This window comes from Gracilinanus agilis, chromosome 4 (assembly GCF_016433145.1).
Source record: "Gracilinanus agilis isolate LMUSP501 chromosome 4, AgileGrace, whole genome shotgun sequence".
Taxonomy (NCBI): Eukaryota; Metazoa; Chordata; class Mammalia; order Didelphimorphia; family Didelphidae; genus Gracilinanus; species Gracilinanus agilis.
Genome location: NC_058133.1, coordinates 145331835 through 145351815, shown reverse-complemented (window position 1 = coordinate 145351815; position 19981 = coordinate 145331835). Strand labels below are relative to the sequence as shown.

Below are 19981 nucleotides of genomic sequence, written 5' to 3'. Positions count from 1 at the left end.
TGGGGAATTGTATGGAGAGGGGAAAAGTGTTCCTTTTTCTCAAGTTGACTTTAGATCTTAAAACTAGAATACTTTTTCAAGTTTTACATTAACAATTATTTTGAAATTTTCATATAGTTGTCAGGATATCGGAGAAGCTTTGAGGTTATCACCTATTGCTTTTATCCAAGTTTCTGACATCAAAATGTAGGAGAGCTACTGTTGATGTTTAAAATGTTTTAGTTTTTTGGTGGCAAAAATTGTGCATGAATGAAATCAGTGTCTGGATGAAGAAAGAATACTTCATATTGAAAAGTAATAGAAATGTTGCTACTTTTTGTGTGTAAAATATGTGTATGTGTTTTTTGACAGTTTTTTGGAAACTACGGCCTATTTCTTCATGAAACCAAAAATGGGAGAGAAGGAAGTGTCCCCACATGTTTTCTTCAGCCTTTGGCATGAATTCAGCTCTGACTTTAAAGATTTCTGGAAAAAAGAGAACAAACTTATTCTCCAAGAGAGGTGGGTTGTTTTCATTTGAACAAAGGCATTTTAAAACTGGTGTTTTATTAGGTGTGACATCACTAAGTTTGCCAGCTTTTATAGGGTCAAAAACTGAATGATTCTTTACAAGGGTTAACCTACAAGGGCTGCTGAGAACTGCCAAAAGTTAGAGATCAAGAAGGCCAGGGGATAGGAAAAGTTCAGATGCTGCTCTAGAGTAGTTGAAATGAAGATGGGCCTGGATAATAGTCTGTGGGAAAAATGTCCCTATAATAAAGTAGTTTTGAGAAAGAATCAAGTTTAGATGAAAAGCACCAAAGGAATTTCATATTGGGAAATAAGCTCAGTTCACTCTAAAGCAATACAGAGAGACTTACTTTAGGTACATTATCTGCCACTTTTTGCTCTGACACTACCATCATCTAAGTTTACATTTCAAAATTAGTCTGAAGATCATTAAAAGCATCATTGAGCAATCATTTTATAATATCAATACCTTTTTATTCTAAACAATATTTCTTAGAATAACTTTATGGGGGTTCTGTATGAGTATATTAAATAAAATACAGATCAATAGGTTTATGAAATCACTGAAGAGCCTTCTGTTCACATGCAGTCTTATTCAATATTGAGTCATGAAGAAACCTAGACCTCCTAAGTGTTATATCCAGAAATAACTGTCTTGTGGGAAGAAACAAGGAAAACCTAATACGCCCCACACAACCAAACCAAAATACTAAAGCATTTAGTGTGCTTTCTAACAACTCTTTACCAACAGTGCCTTTGCCTGAAATCTCTAGAAAATTTGCAGCATCCCAAAGGACATTGTTCATCAGTACTACAAAATTCCTCAATGCTTTGCTTGCTTGAAGCAATAATCATTCACTTAGATTTGTTGAAAGACTAAGACATCACTTTCCACCAGTGGAAACAATTTCCATTATAGAAAGAATCTTGTACTCTGATGCATTTTTGTAATTTCTGTAATTTCTAATTTTTCTAACATGTAATAGATAAGATCATTTGAGGAGGGAAAAACACTAATATGTGGCAGGATTTGTAAAATTCTCATTAGGAGAAGACAAGTTAGTTCTGTCTTGAAGGAAGCTAGGGATGCTAAGAGGCAGAGGTAAGGAATGAGCACAATCAAGGCTTAAGGACCTTGGGGTCTTAACTGGGGATAGTTGGGAAAACTAATTGGACTACTGTAGAGATGAAACCGGAAAATTTGTGTTTTAAGAAGAATCAAAATCTGAAGCTAAAGAAATTAGGTTTTATGGTAGAATTTCAGATATTAGCTAGAGGATAGAAGTATGATTTGGGGTGGGGGGAGGTTTGTTTTTCTTCTTCTTGTTTTTGTCTTGTTCAGTATTTCCTTGAAATTAAAGCATAGAAATAGTTACTTATATTTCTTCTATAATGTTACTGTCAGCTTAGTGCCCATTTCTTGGGAATGACAGAGAATCCCAAATGTTCTAGACAAAAGCTTCTCAGTACTAGCTATAATTCATGCATAACATGTGCTTCATTAGAAAGAACTCTAAACATGATGTTATCTGTCAATAATAGTCCAATATTTTATGAAATCTTATGACATCGATATACCTAGAGCCAACTTTCCTTAAATTGCACAATTACTATTTTTCTTTAACTGATTTTTTTGAATGCTTCTGTCTGGGTTTGGCATACTAACAAGATTGCCACAGGCTTTTCAGTTCCTATTTTTTAATCTCCTTGAACTGCAGATTTCCTGGGAGTTTTTCCTAATAACGTTAGTTTGATCCAGGCAGGAGAAAGTAGAAAATTGGGGGAATATGGCTCTGCTTGTTGACTTTTGGCCTCAGATATTTACTAACTATGCAGCCCTGAGCAAATCACTTAAGTTTTGCCTGCTTCAGTTCCTCAGCTATAAAATGGGGATAATAATAGCACCTCTCAGGATTGTCTTGAGGATCAAATGAGAAAATATTTAGCAATTTAATGCACTTAGCATGTTGCCTGACACATAGTGGGTACTTAATAAATGTTTGTTACCTGCTCTCTGACCCCATTCTTTGCAATATGTTGCTGATTCTGGCCCTGTTATTAACAACCTTCTGTAGGAAGGAAAACCATATGATTAATGTTAGATTTTTCCAAAATGTTTCTCTTTTATGCAAGCTTCACAAATGTGGGGTTTTTTGTATTTGACAACTAAAGAACATTTCTGTAAAGCTCTTAATTCCCTGGACCTTTCTGGGGACACTTGTCAAGTTTCTGTCATTGTGTATAGAACTGTATGTTGACTAAGATGAGATGATCCTTGAAAGAAACCTGAGAAATTAGGGGGTAGAAGTTTAGAAGGAGGCCAGTGAAAATGTCTAGGGACAGAAGACAGGAGATAGAGGAATAATAATTAGCCCAATATGGCAACTTTTTGAAGAGATGCAAGGCAGCTAGAAAGGTAGGAGGGAGTCATGATATGACAAGTTTTAATTCCAAACAAAAGACTTAATATTTGGTCTTGGAAGCAAGAGGGAAGACTACATGTTTTAGGAAAATCACATTAGCAGCCAAGTAATGGATATGATAGAGTAAGTAGTTTCAAGAAGATCAACTGAGTCAAGATGATGGTCTAAACTAAGATGCTCACTGTGTAAATAGAGAGAAGATAACCTACACAAAATGTTGAAACTATCATGTTGAAAATCAAATAGTAGTATCATCATTCAATACACAGTGCTAGAGTCTTTTACAGTATTAAAAACCTACTTGGAAGAGAGACTGGAAGAATTATTATTTAATCTGTTCATCTTTTGTGTTTTCTTCATGATTTTATGCTTATTGGGTATTTTAAATGTTGTAAAGGATTTCCAGTAATGTTTTAGTGAAATCAAAATGATTTTATAAGATAAATGTGGAATACATTATTAACTATTTGAAAATATTATTCCAAATTTAGTAACAATCAACAAAATTGAACTATTCATATACAAACAGGAACAAATACAACTACAAAAAGCATAAATTGCCATGATTTGTTGCCTAGTTTAAGATTAGATTAATTTGAAAAAGATAGTGACAGAAATGTCCAGTTTGCTTTCATATATCCTTTTGAACTCTATGTTGCTGACTTTATTGCTATTATTTATTGTTGTTATCCTTCTGTATATAGCTGTAATAAGTACATATACATATTTTATTATTCTTACATAATGCATGTAAAAACAAGGGTATAGCATTTTAAGTGGTATATGCTCAATAATATTTAGTTGATTCTTTCCCAAATTTAGATGAATTCATTCTTTACTGAATGTGGTACAGTAATAGGTGTTAATTCATAAGTTTCCAGTTGGATACCATGGTGTTTTAATTCAGTTGAAGAAAAAATTTTGGAATGTTTTTAAGGAGTTCTGCTAACAGTAAGTAGTTGAGGCACCAAGGTAGGGTGTGGAAAGGAGTTTTTTAGTAATGTGGTCTTTTGTCTGCCTCTCCAATCATACCAGAATGACTTGATGAAAACTGAAAATGATCACTAGATTCTGCTATTTAACACTACTCAAAGATGCATTAAAGTAGAAAAGGAGACTTTTTTTCATAGCTCAGTGAATGTTTCAAGGAACTTATGTAATGTAGAAAGACAAAGTAAAATTGGTAATGTCACGAACAGTTATCTAAAAGACTATTCAAATATCTAAAATGACTATTGTGGCACAGTATGATAAATACTTCCTGAATCACCCATGAGTATGATGATCATTCTACCTACAAAGTAAGTACTGTAATTTTGGAATTTAAGCAATATACTATAATTGAAGCTGTAAGCATTAAATTGGGATTTTGACTAAATAAGAGAATTATAAATTCAATGCTGTATTTGTCAAATTCAAAATATTATTCTTAAGCCAGAAAAAAACTGTTAGCAGCTTTTATTTATAACGAGGAAGAAAAAGAGTTGAAGTGTGAAATGTAGGAGGGAAAGAGATAAGGAGTTGCCTAGCTTACCCCAAATGCTGATCCAATGAAATTTAGCTCATTCCCCAACAAAGTTCCAATCTTTACATTGAAGTTCGAGTCACTCACCAGCAAGCTGATGCAAAATCCAAGGAAAAAAGTCTCTCCAAAGAACTCAAGCTGAAGGGAGTTTCCCACCAAAGGGCCAATGAGCAGAGAAGGTCTCCTCACAAAGCCACCAAGGGAGGAATCTTTCCAAGCCAGAAGTCCCGAGAACAAGTCCAAAAGAGAAGTCCTCCAAAGAAGTCCAAAGGAGAAGTGCCAAGGACAGGAAGTTCTGGACTTTTTATAGTCCTTCTTCCATATCACTTCCTGTCCCTTCCCCTTTTCATAGAGGCCAATCACAGCTTCTAAATTGCCTAGCATTGCTCAGAGGGGCAGTGTCTGTAGGATCAACCTCTCATCCTCTGAGGGTTTAAACTCTTATCAAAGGATTCACAAATTTCTGACAGAGATAAAAGGGTAGAGCTCTCTAAGTAAATGACTTGTGAATTTTCTTACTTGATGGCCAACAAAGTGTTAAATATGGGTACTTTAAGTTCTTTATTTGATTAGCTAAAATAGACAAAGAGAATAAAGAATTCCCTTTCACAATCCCCCTTGTGATTCTTAGGGAGACTAGCCTCCCCAATGAATCATTTAACATAACCAGCTCATACCTCTAAAGATCTTCTAGCTAAAGGTACACACAATATTTCACTTTCTAAGAGGAAATTACGATAGTTAGAGATGTTAGAGATAAGAGGGAAATAAAAGAGAGAAAGAGAGAGAGAGAGAGAGAGAGAGAGAAAGAGAGAGNGCAGAATCCTCAGAATATATACTTTTAGTCACAAGAATGGATCAAAGTCATAAAAAGTCAACTTTCAATGATCTCAGTGAAGATTATTCACAGATTTTTTTTTTAATTTTTTTTGTCCTTGGCTGGCCTCCTGCCTCACACCCAGTCCCCCTACACTCAGTATATTTCTGCACAGCCTGTGCTTGGAAGAGCATGAAATAATGTTATATTAGCCAAAGAAAGTAATAATTGATAAATGTGTTGGCAAAGACATTATACTATTAATCTTAGATCTAGATATTTTTATTTGTTAAATAGTAATTGAGTATAGATTTAAAAGTCCTCTATATAAGGTCATTCTTGAAAATCTTAGCTAAAAGCACATTTATTGAAATAATAACACATGTGATATGGCCTATATATATATATATATATATATATATATATATGTGTGTGTGTGTGTGTGTGTGTGTGTGTGTGTGTGTGTGTAAGTATGTATACATATAGGTGTATAAACATTCTATTAGGTTGACAATTTTACATTTCACCTTTCAATTCACTAAATCCCTCTTAAATTACCTTCTAAGTAGAAGGTAATGTACTAGGCCTCAAATGAAGAATTAATTTTTAAAGACACAAATACTTCTGAAGGTGTTTAACCCTAGTAGCAAGATGGAACATGTATAAAATTAAATAAAATAAAATTTAGAAAATAAATGAATGAAAAGAAGTTAGAAAGAATGGCTTGAAAGATTTTAAAAGGAGAATATCACTCTTTTCTTGGAGGATCAGAGACAGATCATGGAAAATGTACTTTATAAGTCGTGACATTGCTTAAAAAGTGATCAAATGAAAAGATCCCTTTGGCAACAATATGAAAGATGGATTGAAAGAGAAAGAGACTTAAGAAGCTAGTATAATAATTCAGGAAAAGGGAATTGAAGCACTGAATGGGGCAAGAGGGAGGGTTCAAAATAATATAAAAGGGAGAAAGGAAAATGAAAATTTGGCCAATGACTGATAAAGAAGGATGAGTAAGGGAATGGAAAATTCAAAGGCAACAGGCTTTTTGATCATGGTTGACTGAGACAATGGTGATACTATCAATAGCTATAGTAAATTTAGGTGAAAGATCATCTATGAGAAAGAAGAGTTATTTAGTTATGACAGTGCTAAACTTCAATTGCCCGAAGGACAGTCAGGTGGAAATGTCTAGTGGCGTGGTGGAAATTCAGGGTTGGCACTCAAGGATAGTTTGCTGAAATATGATGACATTAATTCACAGCAGATAGGGCATATTAATTCCTGCATCAGCATCATACTGCTTGAATTCTAAATAGAAAAGTGTAGATGGTAGACGGTATCCATGGTTGGGGATGAGCAGATTAATAAAGGAAATAGTCCAAAGGATGAGACACTTAAGGTAGAAGGATGTATCCTTTAAATAACCAACATAGTGAATAGAAAGAAGTTAAGCCAGAAGAGAAAAGAGACCAAAGAGAGATACTGAAGACCTGGAATTCACTTTGAGGACAAAGAACATCATTTTACAGTACCCAGGCATTATCCCCAAACTACACAATGGTATTGTCCCTTATTCCTCTTGTTGAATCATAATTCAAAAACATAATGAATTCAATGCCTTTGTAACACTTCTCACTTATGCCCACTTCTCTTTCCTCTTACATTGTCATGAATCTGGTGCAGGCCTTCATCACTTCATGCCTAGACTGCTGTAACAGACAGCTATTTTGGCTTCCTATTTCAAGTCTCTCCCACTACATCCATCTTCCACTCAGCTGTCAAATTTGTCTCCCTAAGAACATGAGCATATTCTCTCCCTTCCCCCATCTCCATTCAATAAACTACAGTGACTTCCTAACACCCTTAGGATTAAATATATAATCCACTATTTGACCTTCAAAGTCATTCATAACCTGGATACCTCCTCCCTTTCCAGTCTTCTGACACTTCCTTCCCCAAACCTCCCACCATACTCTATAATCCAGTTCCACTGGCTTCTTTGCTTTTCCTCATACAAAACATTCTATTTCCTCATTCCAGACATTTCCATTGGCAGTCCTCCATCCCTGGAATTCTCTTTCTCCTCAAGTCTGCCTCAAAACTTGAAGTCCCAGTTAAAATGTCAACCTCTTCAAGAAGCTTTTCTAGATCCCCACTAATGCTAGTGCATTCCCTCTGATAATTATCTCTAACTTATCTCATATATATGCATGTGTGTATGCATATACATAAATGTATGCATATGTATTTGTGGTTGTGTATTATCTACCTTCTACATAGTTGTGTTCCTGTTGTCTCCCCAATTAGACTATGAACTCCTTGAGAGCTGGGACTATTGTTTTGCCTTTCTCTGTGTGCCCAGCACTTAGTATACTGCCTGGCACATAATAGACACTTAATAAATGTCTATTGATTTGACTTGCCAGGCTTCTAGAAAATTCGACCTGAGAGAGAGAGGATGCATGGGTAGCCAAAATCATGGTTAGATAATAATATTTTGAAGTGGAAAAGGGATAAGGTTTTCTCCCTTTGACTTAGGGCTATGCCATGTGCTTTTAATTAACTGTCATATATCATTAGTTTATTTGTTAATAGTCCAGGTTCTCAGTTCACTGCTCAGAGCACTTTGTTTTCCTCAGTCCCTTTTGTCTTTTGGTTGCTGTTATTGGGCCTCATACTCATGTAGTCTCTTTATTGAATCATTATTCTGGCTTAATGCTTGTGCTCATCAGACTCCCTAATGCATGAAAGTTTAAACCATGGGCAGCTGCTGTGTCACGAGAAGAATTTTTAGCCATGGAAGAGGGAGATATTTGTCATGTCAGTAATGGAAGTGCCAACAATCTAGGGACACTCAGCAAAGATTGATGATGAAGAACCTTGAAAAGCTATGAACAAAACTAAACTCTTGCTTTATTAAATTCAATTCTTGAATTACTTAGAATTTAAATGTCCACATTCCTATGATATTCAGATTTGCAAAACAGGACTATGGTCATTTTGTTTGATTTTCAGTTTATCAGAGATGCTTTCTTGCCATTTTTCAATTTTATTGACCTTTAAAATGTTTATTTAAGCCTTACTACATTTTCATTTCAAATTCAAATGCTTATGACATATTGGAAGCTACAATTTTGCAATTCCAAAAGCTAAAGACTGCCGAAATTTAAAAATGAAAAGAATGTTCCACTCAATATAAATCCCAAAATAATGCAGAACATTGGTATTATATTTGACTGTAGAAATGCTGTTAGGCTTTCTGACTATTAATAATATACATATGTATGCTGCAATGCTTTCTCTATTATACCTTTTGACTGCTGACAAATAAATCCTATGAGTTTTTTTTCTATTTGTTCCTGAAAAAGATCTATAGTTAAATTCTTAGCATCCCAGATATCTTAAACATCATGCTAAGTTTGAGGACTTCATTTAACCCACTCCTGCTGTCATTTTAACCACCAAGGTAATTCCTAACATCCTTTAAATAATCCATCAGCTTTCCCCTACTCCAATTGATTATAAAAGTTGCCCTATTCCCCTAAGAATAGCAGCTAAGTTGGCACCTGATGTGTCACATTGTATATCCAGATGAAAGAGAGGATTCCTGGCCAACATGTCTCCACAGCTCATTGATCTCTCTCTGGAGAAAGGCTGGTATGTCTCCCTACAGATTCCTTAGCTAGATGATTTAAAACTTGCTGCTGAGTAATTTAAAGTCTGGCTTTGGAGAGCTATGCTTCAAATAGTGGAAAACATACTGGGAGGCCACTGCTATTGCATGCACAAAAGAGGCATTAAATCTCTCTAGAACAAGCCACATCCTACTGCTGCATTGTGAGGAATTTACTAATGGGTGCAGCAGGTGAATTAAAGCATAATAGCCACCATAAGTGATGGGTAAAATTTTCAGAATATTATAGGTACTCTACATTTAACACTAGAAGCATTTATTAAGAAACTACTATGTGGTGTATACTTTTGAGCGCCACAAATACAAAGGCGAAAGACAAAGAATTACTACCCTTAAGGAGCTTAATTCTCTCAGAAAAACAAAATGTGTACCTATAATACGAATACAAACATATGAGATAAACATAAGTAAATTTCCAAAGGTGAAAGGTGACCCTAAACAACAAGGAGATGAAGAAAGGTCTCTTACAGGGTATGGCACTTCAATCAATAGATATGCATTCATGAAGTATCTACTCTGAACTATGTGCCTGTTCTAAGCACTGGGGATACAAACACAAAAGTTGTCCTCAAGGAGATCTGAGGGAAGCAAAAGATTATAAAAGATAGATGTGAGAAGAGATGCATTTCATGAGCAGGGGATATATCCTGCAAAGGCACAAAGATAAGGAATGGAAAATTCTAAGGAGCAGCAAGTAGACCTACCTAGTTGAAATGTCATAAGGTGAAGAGGAGCCTGAAGCCAGATTGTGAAGGACTTAAAATACCAAACAGAGAAATGTATGTCCTATTCTAGATAAGATAATCAGACTTCTACTTGGATTATCACTTTTTTATCTATATATAAAGTATGTCCTGGTGGTCAGAGGATGGAAATGGAGTCAGGGAACCCAATTAGGTGTTTACTGTCATTGTCTATCATAGGAGAACTATGATAGAATCTATGTCACTGGTAAAAAGGTTACAGATGTCATAGATGTAATGAAATCAGAATAGATAAGACTTCACTAATGATTGGATATGAAGAAATTGTAGGAATAAGAAGATAATAGGATGAGGCTGAAATTGCAAACCTGAGAAAGTAGAAGGATGGTGGAACTTTTGAGAGAAAATGAGAACTTTGGAGAAGGTATAAAATGTGTTGATTATTTTTCAGAATGTATTGAGTTTGATAGGTTTATAAATATCTAGTTGAGAATGTCTCAGGGGAGGGGAGGGACTGATAGAGGATAAGAGCTCAGGAAAGAACTTGTGGTTGAATAGAGATATAAATATGTGGATCTGTGAGTCATCTGCCTCTGAACTCATAAGCATTGATGAGGTCACAAATTAAAAGCATATAGCTTAGAAGAGAGCCCAGGGCAGAGTCTAAATTACATCTATAATTAGAGGGATGAATTTGTTGATTTGATGATGGAATTTCAGTCTTCAAAAAAAATTGGAAAGGAGCAACCAAAGAAGGTAGAAAAGAACTAAAATTTAGTGCTGCCATGAAAATACAGAGGGAAGGAAATATCTCAGAAGTTAGTGGTCAATAATATTAACTATTACTGGGCGATCAAGAAGAATGAGTGCTGAAAAAATCCCACTGCATGGGGTAATAAAAAGATAATTAAGACACAATGATTTAAGTTGAGTTATGAATTGTGAAACTACTTTATAAGAGATAGAGAAGAGGAGAAGAAACAGAAGCAAAAATCTAGATAGCTTTTTTCACTGGAGTTGACTGTGAAAGAGATGAGAGGTAAAGGATGGTATCTTGAGGGAGTGGTATGATAAAGCGAAGGATTTTTTTAAGAATTTGGGTGATATTGGCCTGCTTGTAGGTGGCTAGTAGATAAGGAAATGTTGAAGATCCCTGAGAGAGGAGCATGTGCAGAAGTAGAGATATTACCAATGGTGAGAAGGAATGCCTCTTCATCAAAGATTAGAATAAAGGATGAAATAATATACAGAATAATGAAAAAACATTTCAAGATACAAGAAGAAGAGGGTACTTGTTGTGAGTTATCTCTATTTCAAATATGATTTGAGGTCCTCCATGAGAATATTTCAAGGGAATGTTGTATGGGAGGCTTAAGAAAAGAAAAAAGTTTGAAATGGACAATATTAGAAATATAATATAAACATAATTAGGGAAGAGTAAAAGAATTACCATGATATACTGAGGTTTAGGTCCTGGAAGTAGCATGCAAAGTAAATGTGACTTTGGATTAGGTCTGCTCTGGCAATAGAAACTTTGATTTAGTCCTAACACAAAAGTAATAAATAGGAAGTCAGGCTACATATCATTGATGTAGTGAGTAAGAGCCAATAAGCACTATATCCAAATGGGAAAAAGCTCAGGAAATATTTTACCACATAGGGAGAATTTGCTCCCATTTCTTCTAATGATATCTCTCTTTAGCCAGACCCTACACTGGGCCTTCTTGCATGCCTTATGATTACTCTCCTAGGAGAGAATGCACCTACTTGATAATTTGGAGAAAGGTTATCATATTAAGCAGCCTTCTTTGGATTTTCACAGTACATTTTTTTCTATTTTGTTCCCTTCACTCCGTTTCTTTGCCTAAGAACATTTACTTAGAGAGTTGGGTGTTCCTAGAAATGTGATAAGCATTGACATATGCACTAACACAGATCCAGTCATCTAAATTAGAAGTTGATTTTCAGTACTAGGCTGGACCTGAGATTGCCTTTTTCCTCCAGATAGCTGTCAGCCCAGAGATAATCTGAATTTATCCTTATTCAAGTAGCTTTGGAGGTTTGGGGTTAAAAATTTGCTATGTGTTTGAGGGAGGGCATTGATGTAGAAATTTCTACTGATATAGCATCTGTGATTTAATTTGCCAAAAGTTTAATTTAATTTTAAAATTTAATCGCCAAAAATACAATTACTCCTACTCAAATGATTTGTAAGTATCAAAGTCCAAGACCAGTTCTCTTGTCCTTTATTGTTGCAATGACTCTTCTATCTGTTCAACACTATGAAGCTCATTTGACTTATTCCTTTAGTTAGTCATTTGTCAGTTATGTCCAACTCTTCAAGACAACTTTAGGGGTTTTCTAATCAAAGTTACTGGAGAAGTTTGCCATTTCATTTTCTAGATCATTTTAGAGATGAGGAAAATGAGGCAAACATGGTCAAGTTATTTGTCCAGAGTCATGTCTTGAGATCAGATTTGAATTCATGTCTTCCTGACTTCAGCCCCAAAGCTTTATCTACTATGCCACTTAGCTGCCCCCACTGCTCCAGAACATTACAAAATATTAAATATCAACAAGAATAAGTTTTACTTTACTGTCATTGTTAAGATGTGCAGTAGTAATCAGTAATATCCAACTTTGTCTTTCATGGAAAAAATGGTACACTGATGTCATGAAGAATGAATATTGATTAACTATCTAGTCACCTTTTTCTAAATGTTTATGCACCTGGGATTTTAGTCTGCCATTTGAGCATCTCAAAAAGTGTATTATCTTGCCAGAAAGCTTTGGGAAACAGCCAAATTATAAATCATCATATAGTTTATGTTCGGTCTTCTAGTGCATTTTAAAAGAGAAGATCAATATGTATATCAAATATAATTGTTTATTTAGAAGAAAACAGCTAAAATAAGAATTTGAAAAATAATATTCCCAAATTAACTACATTTTGAATCATATACCGTGATTTTATTTGGGCAAGTAGGTTGATTTCTAAACATGAAGCAATGAATTATTGTTAACAATGAATTGAATCTTACATATTTTAATTTAGTTAGAAACTACACATTTTGCTAAACTAAAGAGTTGAATCTGATATAAATCCCTTTTCAGTAAGTGGAAAGTTATTCACACTGAATCTTGTCTTTATGAGCTGTAATTATTGCAAAAAATTAACCTTTGAGGTGGAAATTCCTATGGTCTAAGGGTGAATATTTTTGAAAAAATTGATAAAATTCCATTTCGCCACTTTAAAGCTTCTCAAGTGTGTAGGGGAGGTAAATGGGATAGAGAATACTTGTAAATAATAATTTAATCAGTTAAGAAAAGTCCTAGATTTGCTCAGATAAGTCTTTCTTTGGTTAATAGCCTTGGCCTAAGCTAACTAAAAAAATAAATATGCCCTAGGTTCATTTGTTGCTTTTAAATTGAATTTCTTCCAAAATGGAAAATAGCGTTCATCATAACACTGACCTTTGTTTGTATAGCATTTTGCATTTTGTGAATTCTAGCTTATGATTAATGGATGATCTGTGTAAAATAGTGATGTTTATCCATTACAGAAGAAATTGAAGCATAGATAGATAAAGTGCTAAATTGTTCCTTTTATGGCAGTGTTTATCAAACTAGAGCTTTGTTTCCAGAGAGACTTACAGTGAATTTTCAGTAGCCATCCCTCTACAATCACATTCTTTCAGCCCAGAGTTCTTTTTCTACTTGAGTACATAAACTATCTTTTGCTCTTTATAAACTAACTTTGAGGAGATCCCTCATCTTTGTCCCAAAGTTTTCCCTCCCTGACCATGTTGTTCAATCATTTTTTAGTTCTAAGTCTTGGTGACTCCACTTAGGGTTTTCTTGGCAAAGATACTGGAGTGGTTTGCCATTTCCTTTTCCAGTTTGTTTTACAGGTGAGGAAACTGAAGCAAACAGGTTTAAGCTACTTTCCTGGGTTACTCAGCCAGTATTTGAACTCAAGAAGATGAATCTTCCTAACTCCAAACTCAGTACTTTAGATACTGTGTTACCTATTTGTCCTAAGCAGTGGTTTAAGTCTTTTTAAAATAGTATGGTTGGTCTAAAGGGAAAGTAATGACTTCGTTAGGGAATAGTAGGAAACCTAATTCTGGGGTACGTATGTGGGGTTGTTGGTCTTGAAAACTTTGAAAGCCATCCCTTTATATGCATATGCATTGTTCTTTGGATGTTTTTTTGCTACACAGAGGATTATTAAGGTTTGAAAGATGATGAATCTTTTTACATAATATTGAAGCTTTTCTCATTTGAACTCTACCCCTTACCTTTCCTATGAGTTAAGCAATTATTCAATAATATTTATTACACATTTATTATATCCAGGTAGGAACATGTACTTAACTCAGAGTATTTGCATATGGGGCTTTAGTATCTATTTCTAAGAATCCTCTGATTCTCTTAACTGGAAATAATCTCTCCTTTTTTCAGATCTCATATTAATTTTTCAACTCTATCTACTATATATCTAATCTGTTTTAATTTGGATTCCAATTTTAAGTGTGCTCAGCTCATTTTTTCTAACTAGGGCATGGATGGCCATAATCATGTTTGTATCCAGCCTCCTTAACCCCTCTCCAAACACACACTGAGTACATCGCCTTATATCAGTGAACATTTAAATGATTTTTGCTCTTAATGCAAATATAAGTGAAAAATATATGTGAAAGTATGGAAAGGATATAACAGAATATTTTCATGAAAAGCAAAAGAAAAGAAAAGGATGAAGGCAATTCAGTTATTATGTTTACCAAATTGTTGGCGTTTTTTGTGTTTTTGTGTTTATTTTTTTAATGGGCATGATTCAATGTGGATTCCTTTTGAGATATTGTCCATGCAAGCAGATGCCATAAATATTCAGTTGTAATTCTTTTGCCAGAAAGGAGAAGATGAATACAATTAAATTGATGTATTGTGATTTTTGTGATTGTAACTACTTAGGAATGGGAAATTCGAAGTTGAATATCAATTTGGTTCTGTCATAGTTTTCACTGACTATTAAAATGTCAACATTCACTCCAAATTAATAGTTAGGTGAAAGGGTAATGTGTACTACTATGTATTCATTAAGGGTTTAAGTTTAAGTGAGTTTGAATCAGCATTATCCAAACTAATTTTGTTGTAGAATATATGGGAGATTGAAATAAGATGATGGAAAAAATCTGTCCCGTTTTTGTATTCCTGGAGTATGAAGGGAGTATTGTATAGTATAAAGGGCTCTGCATTTAGAGTCTGGAGATTTAGATTAAAATATCATTTATGGCCATAGGTAAGCCACTTAATTTCCATTCATCAGGTTCCTACCATTGCAAAATTCAATATGCTAGAGCTATTGAGAGACATAAAGATAAGAGGCAGCTTTGTCTCTCTGGCTTAAGAGCCAGGTCCAGATATGGGAAGGCCTGGGTTCAATTCTGACCTCAGATACTTCTTAGCTTGTGTTCCTGGGTGAGTCACTTAATTCCCATTGCCTACCCCTTACCAGTCTTCTACCTTGGAACTAACACACAGTACTGATTCTAAGATAGAATGTGAGGGTCAAAAAAAAAAAGGTTACTATAAAAACAAAGCTTTAGCTCTGTCAGTTAGGATACATGTTAACAGATAATTAAACACATGATAATTTAAGGAGAAAGAGAATTTTTAACAATTAAAGGAATCAAAAAAGACTTCCCTGAGAAGATGGTATATAATCTGAGTCTTTAAGAAGTTAGGGAATCAAAAAGGTAAAAGTGATCAGGGAGAAGTATCCGGGCAACAGAAACAGCTAAGGTGCAGAGGTGGGAAATGGAATATGAAATCTGGTGAATAGCAAGTAAGCCAGTTCACCTTGTACATAAAGTATATTTAAGAAGACTATAAAAGCAGACTGAAGACACATGATGGTCTTTCTTTATAGGCCAATCAGAATGTTTTAAAATTTTATTCTTAAGGCTATAGGAAACAACAAAAGATTCTTGAACAAGGAAATGATGTGATGAATCCTGTGCTTCAGGAAGCTTATTTTGACAGCCACACAGAAGATAGATTAGAAAGATGAATTGGAAAGCAACAAGATCAGTATGTGAAGTAGAAATGATAAGAGGTAATAAGAACCTCAATTGACTTTATCTTCCCTTTCTTTACCTATAAGATGAAGAATTTGGTTTAGAATAAAACTATTAATTTATATTATATCTTTCATATACATGTAATTATATGCATGTTATATCTCAACCCTTTCATACACATATAATTATATATGGAAAAGGTAAAAATAGTCTAATAAAATACAATTAAATAAGCCTACTTAATACCACAAATTATTACATATAAAATATTTTGTTAGAGTTCATATTCAATAATCTACAGAAGTGGTTTCAAGCTCAAATACAAAAGGGAACCACTAAACCATATATAATGATCCCTGTAAGACACACATTGGCTTAGAAAACCACAAATTAACAAAACCTATATTTTATTATAGTTTTATTATACTTTTATTTATGTTATATTTCCCAAATACATTTTAATCTGAATCCTACTTCACTTAAGAGTGATGCAGGCTAGAGATTTGACACTTCTGGTCTAGAGCAAAGAATATAGCGAGCAGACTTTTCTCATTAAATTAATATTTGCATAACATTGTAACAAATTGAAATTGGTCTAAAGGCTCAGCACCAGATTTATAAACATTTATTAATAAAAATAGAGAGAAAGTGATAGAGAAGAGATAATGCAGCCTAACTATAACTGATTCTTCATTTGTCTGGCTTAGGACTCTAGTGCCTAGACAACTCAGAGAACCAAATATCCAGCACCCCCGTCAGTTGCAGGTATAGAAGCTGAGAGAGAGACCATGCTTCTTACCTGGTTTTAAGAACCTTCCTTGCCCACTGGCTTTCAAATGTCATGCCATCTGCTCTTCCATGGCAACATTCTGCTGGCACTCCCACATTCACTAGGGATATTCACACTGACTCTGGCTCTGTCACGTTGTCACTCATGTTGATGCCAATGCTCACACTGATACCAGGAGACACCAGGGCTAGACTCTATACCCAGGATCAAGGTTCCTTAAAAATTTATTTCACACAATATAGAATGCTGTATTTCTATTTAACAGAGTTTAAAAAATAATCTACTACATAGTATAACTTTTCAAAAGATGTATCACTTGAACAAACTAAAATAAGCCTCCTTGGAAATTACATTTGGTAATTTATAGTATCCTCTTGGACAAATAGCAAGTTAGAAGGGTGCCAACCCTAGACACTTGAAGACTTTTACTGTTGGAAGGGGCAGATGACAACAGTGTGTTCCAGTGGCCATGAAGTAAACTGAAGCAAGCTCTTAGAATGAGCTTGATAAGACGTAGAAGATACCAAGGTCATCCACTGCATCACATTGCCATCACCAGTCACCCTGACTCTTGTCTCACTGCTAGACATCAATGACTCTAGACAAGAGAGTAAAGCTAACAACTTTGTGCTTCACTTAAATTTACTTCATGTACAAATCAAGACATCACCCCATGATGTCATTGGTCCACTTCAAAAACAAAAGATGACTAGTCCTGTGGTGGTAAGAGAGTGTTGGGTTTGGGATAACAAGACCTGAGTGTCAGACTTCTGCTCTGCCACTTACTGCTTGAGTGGCCTTGGTCCGGTATTTGACTTCTCTTAGACCTCATTTTTTAAATGAAAGTAGATCACCTATAAGGTTCCTTTCAGCTTTATAGATATGATCCTATACTATATATTCAATTGTGGGGAAGGGTAAGTAGTACAATAGTTTTACATATCTGAAGCTATTTTTGAGACTGTCAATTTGAAACATTAGAGTAATGAAATACCATGCATGTCTTCATATGAGTACTTTACTTCATCCTCTGATTTCCCAATTCCAAATTTCCTAGCATTTGGAAAGAAACTCTATGTATTTGTCTGATAAGATCATATTCCTTGTTCCTCAAATTCTGAGAATCTCATGAGTACTCATATTATTTTTGAATTGATGACTCTATTGTCCAAACTGTGGCAGCCTGTTGAGGAACTCTCTATGAGAGAGAGAGAGAGAGAGAGAGAGAGAGAGAGAGAGAGAGAGAGAGAGAGAGAGAGACTGTAAAAAATCTATCATATGATTTTCACCATTCTAAGCAACATACAAACCAAGGAACTCATTACAACTATTTTGATCTGGGTCCCACACTGAGTTAAGATAACCCTGTGTATTATTTACTTTGTTACAAAACTTTCTCCAAATCTCCAGTGCAACAATAATGTTCAATAAAGTATGTATATGTTTATATTTTTATAAAAAAAGTTATGTTTTATGTTGTACAGTATGTGATTTATTGAATCAAGTATCACAGGACTCAAGAGTCATAAATATAGAGCATGTTAGAGGTACTGTAGTCTATCTCCTCATTTTATTAATGACAAAACCGAGGCTAAGAGTTTAGTTACTTGCCCAAGATCACACAAATTGTAATTGTCAGGGGCTTGATTTAAAATCAGGTCTCAGATTCCATATATAAGACTGTTTCTACTTCACCATAGAAATTTGAGGCCATTTACCCAACATCATTTCTGTTATTTAAATAACTGTTATACTTCAAAAATAGGATCCAGCAGTGGGATTGTGATATCATGAGGCCATTTCCCTTCATAATAATAATAGCTAACATGTATGTGCTAGATACTGTGCCAAGTACTTTACAATTACTATTTTATTTGGTCCTCACAAAGACCCTGAAAGATGTAAGTCCTATTTATTATCCCCATTTTACCAATCAGGAAATAGTAGCAAACAGAGGTTAAGTGATTTGCCCAGCATCCTAGCAAGTGTCTAAGGCCAGTTTTGAATGCATGTCTTCATAACTCCAGGTCCCAAACTCTGTCTACTGTGCCACCTAGCTCACTCTACTCTTTTTTTCCTACCAACAAGCCGCTGGCCTTGGATTTATGGTTACCAATTTTGGTTTTTACCTTCCATAATCTCTCTTTTTTTTAAGTCTAGATCTATCAACAAAAGAAGGGAAATGATGTAGGTCTACTGAAAATAGTACATATCTTTTTATTGGGGTAATTTTAATTTAGTTCAACATTAATTATGTGTCCAGTATTTCTGAGGCACACAAAAGATCACTAGTTTAAGGATTTTATTATTAAACACATCAGGGGAAAATAAAGAAAAGAAAAAGAAGAAAAGGGAAAAAACAATGAAATTTTTAGAGTTTAAATCACCAGGCTTGGACACTTCCATTCTGGGTTACTCAGAGAACTTGGAGAATGTGTTTACTAAGCTCTTATCAATCATCTTTGTAAAATTTATGGGGAATGAAAGAAGTGCCTCCTGGAAGTCTGGAGGATTCACAGATAGTATTGTGAATTCCAAAAAGAGCAATAAAGTCAGTTTCTAGAATAGAAGGCCAATGATTTTGACATTAATTCCTGGCAGAAACCTACATACACTTTTTAAAAGTAGGGTTTTTAAGCACCTAGAAAGGGAAGTAGTGGTAAATAAAAACTAAAATGAATTTATCAAAGAAAAATTCATAACATTTTCTTTTAATAGGTTAGAGAATCACCATATATAGAAATATTGGATTTCAGCAAGATATTCAACATTATAATGATATTCTATGTGGGCAAGATGGAGGAATATGGCTAGATCACATTTTAATTAGGTGAAGTATGAACTAATTCGGATGACCATATTAAAAAAAATTGACAATGAATATCAAAACTTGGAGTTTTCGTTAGGTTTCCATAAAGCTCTATTCTTCGCCCTTTGTAGCATTTTTATCAAGGACTTAATTGAGATAATGTATATCAAAATGTATATAATTTTAATAACCTACTGCTATGGCTAATAGATATGCAGTTCAAAAAAAAAGAAGCTAGAATGGTGGTTGTCAAAGTTTGGTCTAGGTATCATTAGGGTTATTATTATTCCTTCAGGAAGTCTGATATCAAAACTATTTTTCTTATATTATTAAGATGTTTTAATTTCTAATATCACAAATAATGGTCCATATAACTAAGGTTTTACTGGAGACAGCTCAAATTGGTGGTAAGATCTAGTTGTTAATTTTTCAGTATGCATACTTCAGAAATCAGCAATTTATAAATCAGACCTTGGTTTATTGTTTTCTCTATGGTCTACACTTAAGTAAAATATGGAGAAAATGTTAATAATGAAGATTAAATTTTTTAATATATTGTGTGTACAGATATTTTTTTAGAGAGGCTATTCTTAAATATTGACCATCACATGCCTGGATTTAAT

General features: G+C 34.4%; 1 protein-coding gene across 2 annotated transcripts in view; it reads left to right on the top strand.

Moving 5' to 3' along the window:
• Window positions 1-19981, top strand: part of FMN2 (formin 2) — a 453830-nt gene that overhangs the window by 406671 nt on the left and 27178 nt on the right. For both annotated transcript variants that reach the window (XM_044674186.1, XM_044674185.1), the window contains one exon: window positions 352-501. In XM_044674186.1, coding sequence (XP_044530121.1) covers window positions 352-501 — 150 coding nt within the window. The remainder of the gene's footprint in view (window positions 1-351; window positions 502-19981) is intronic.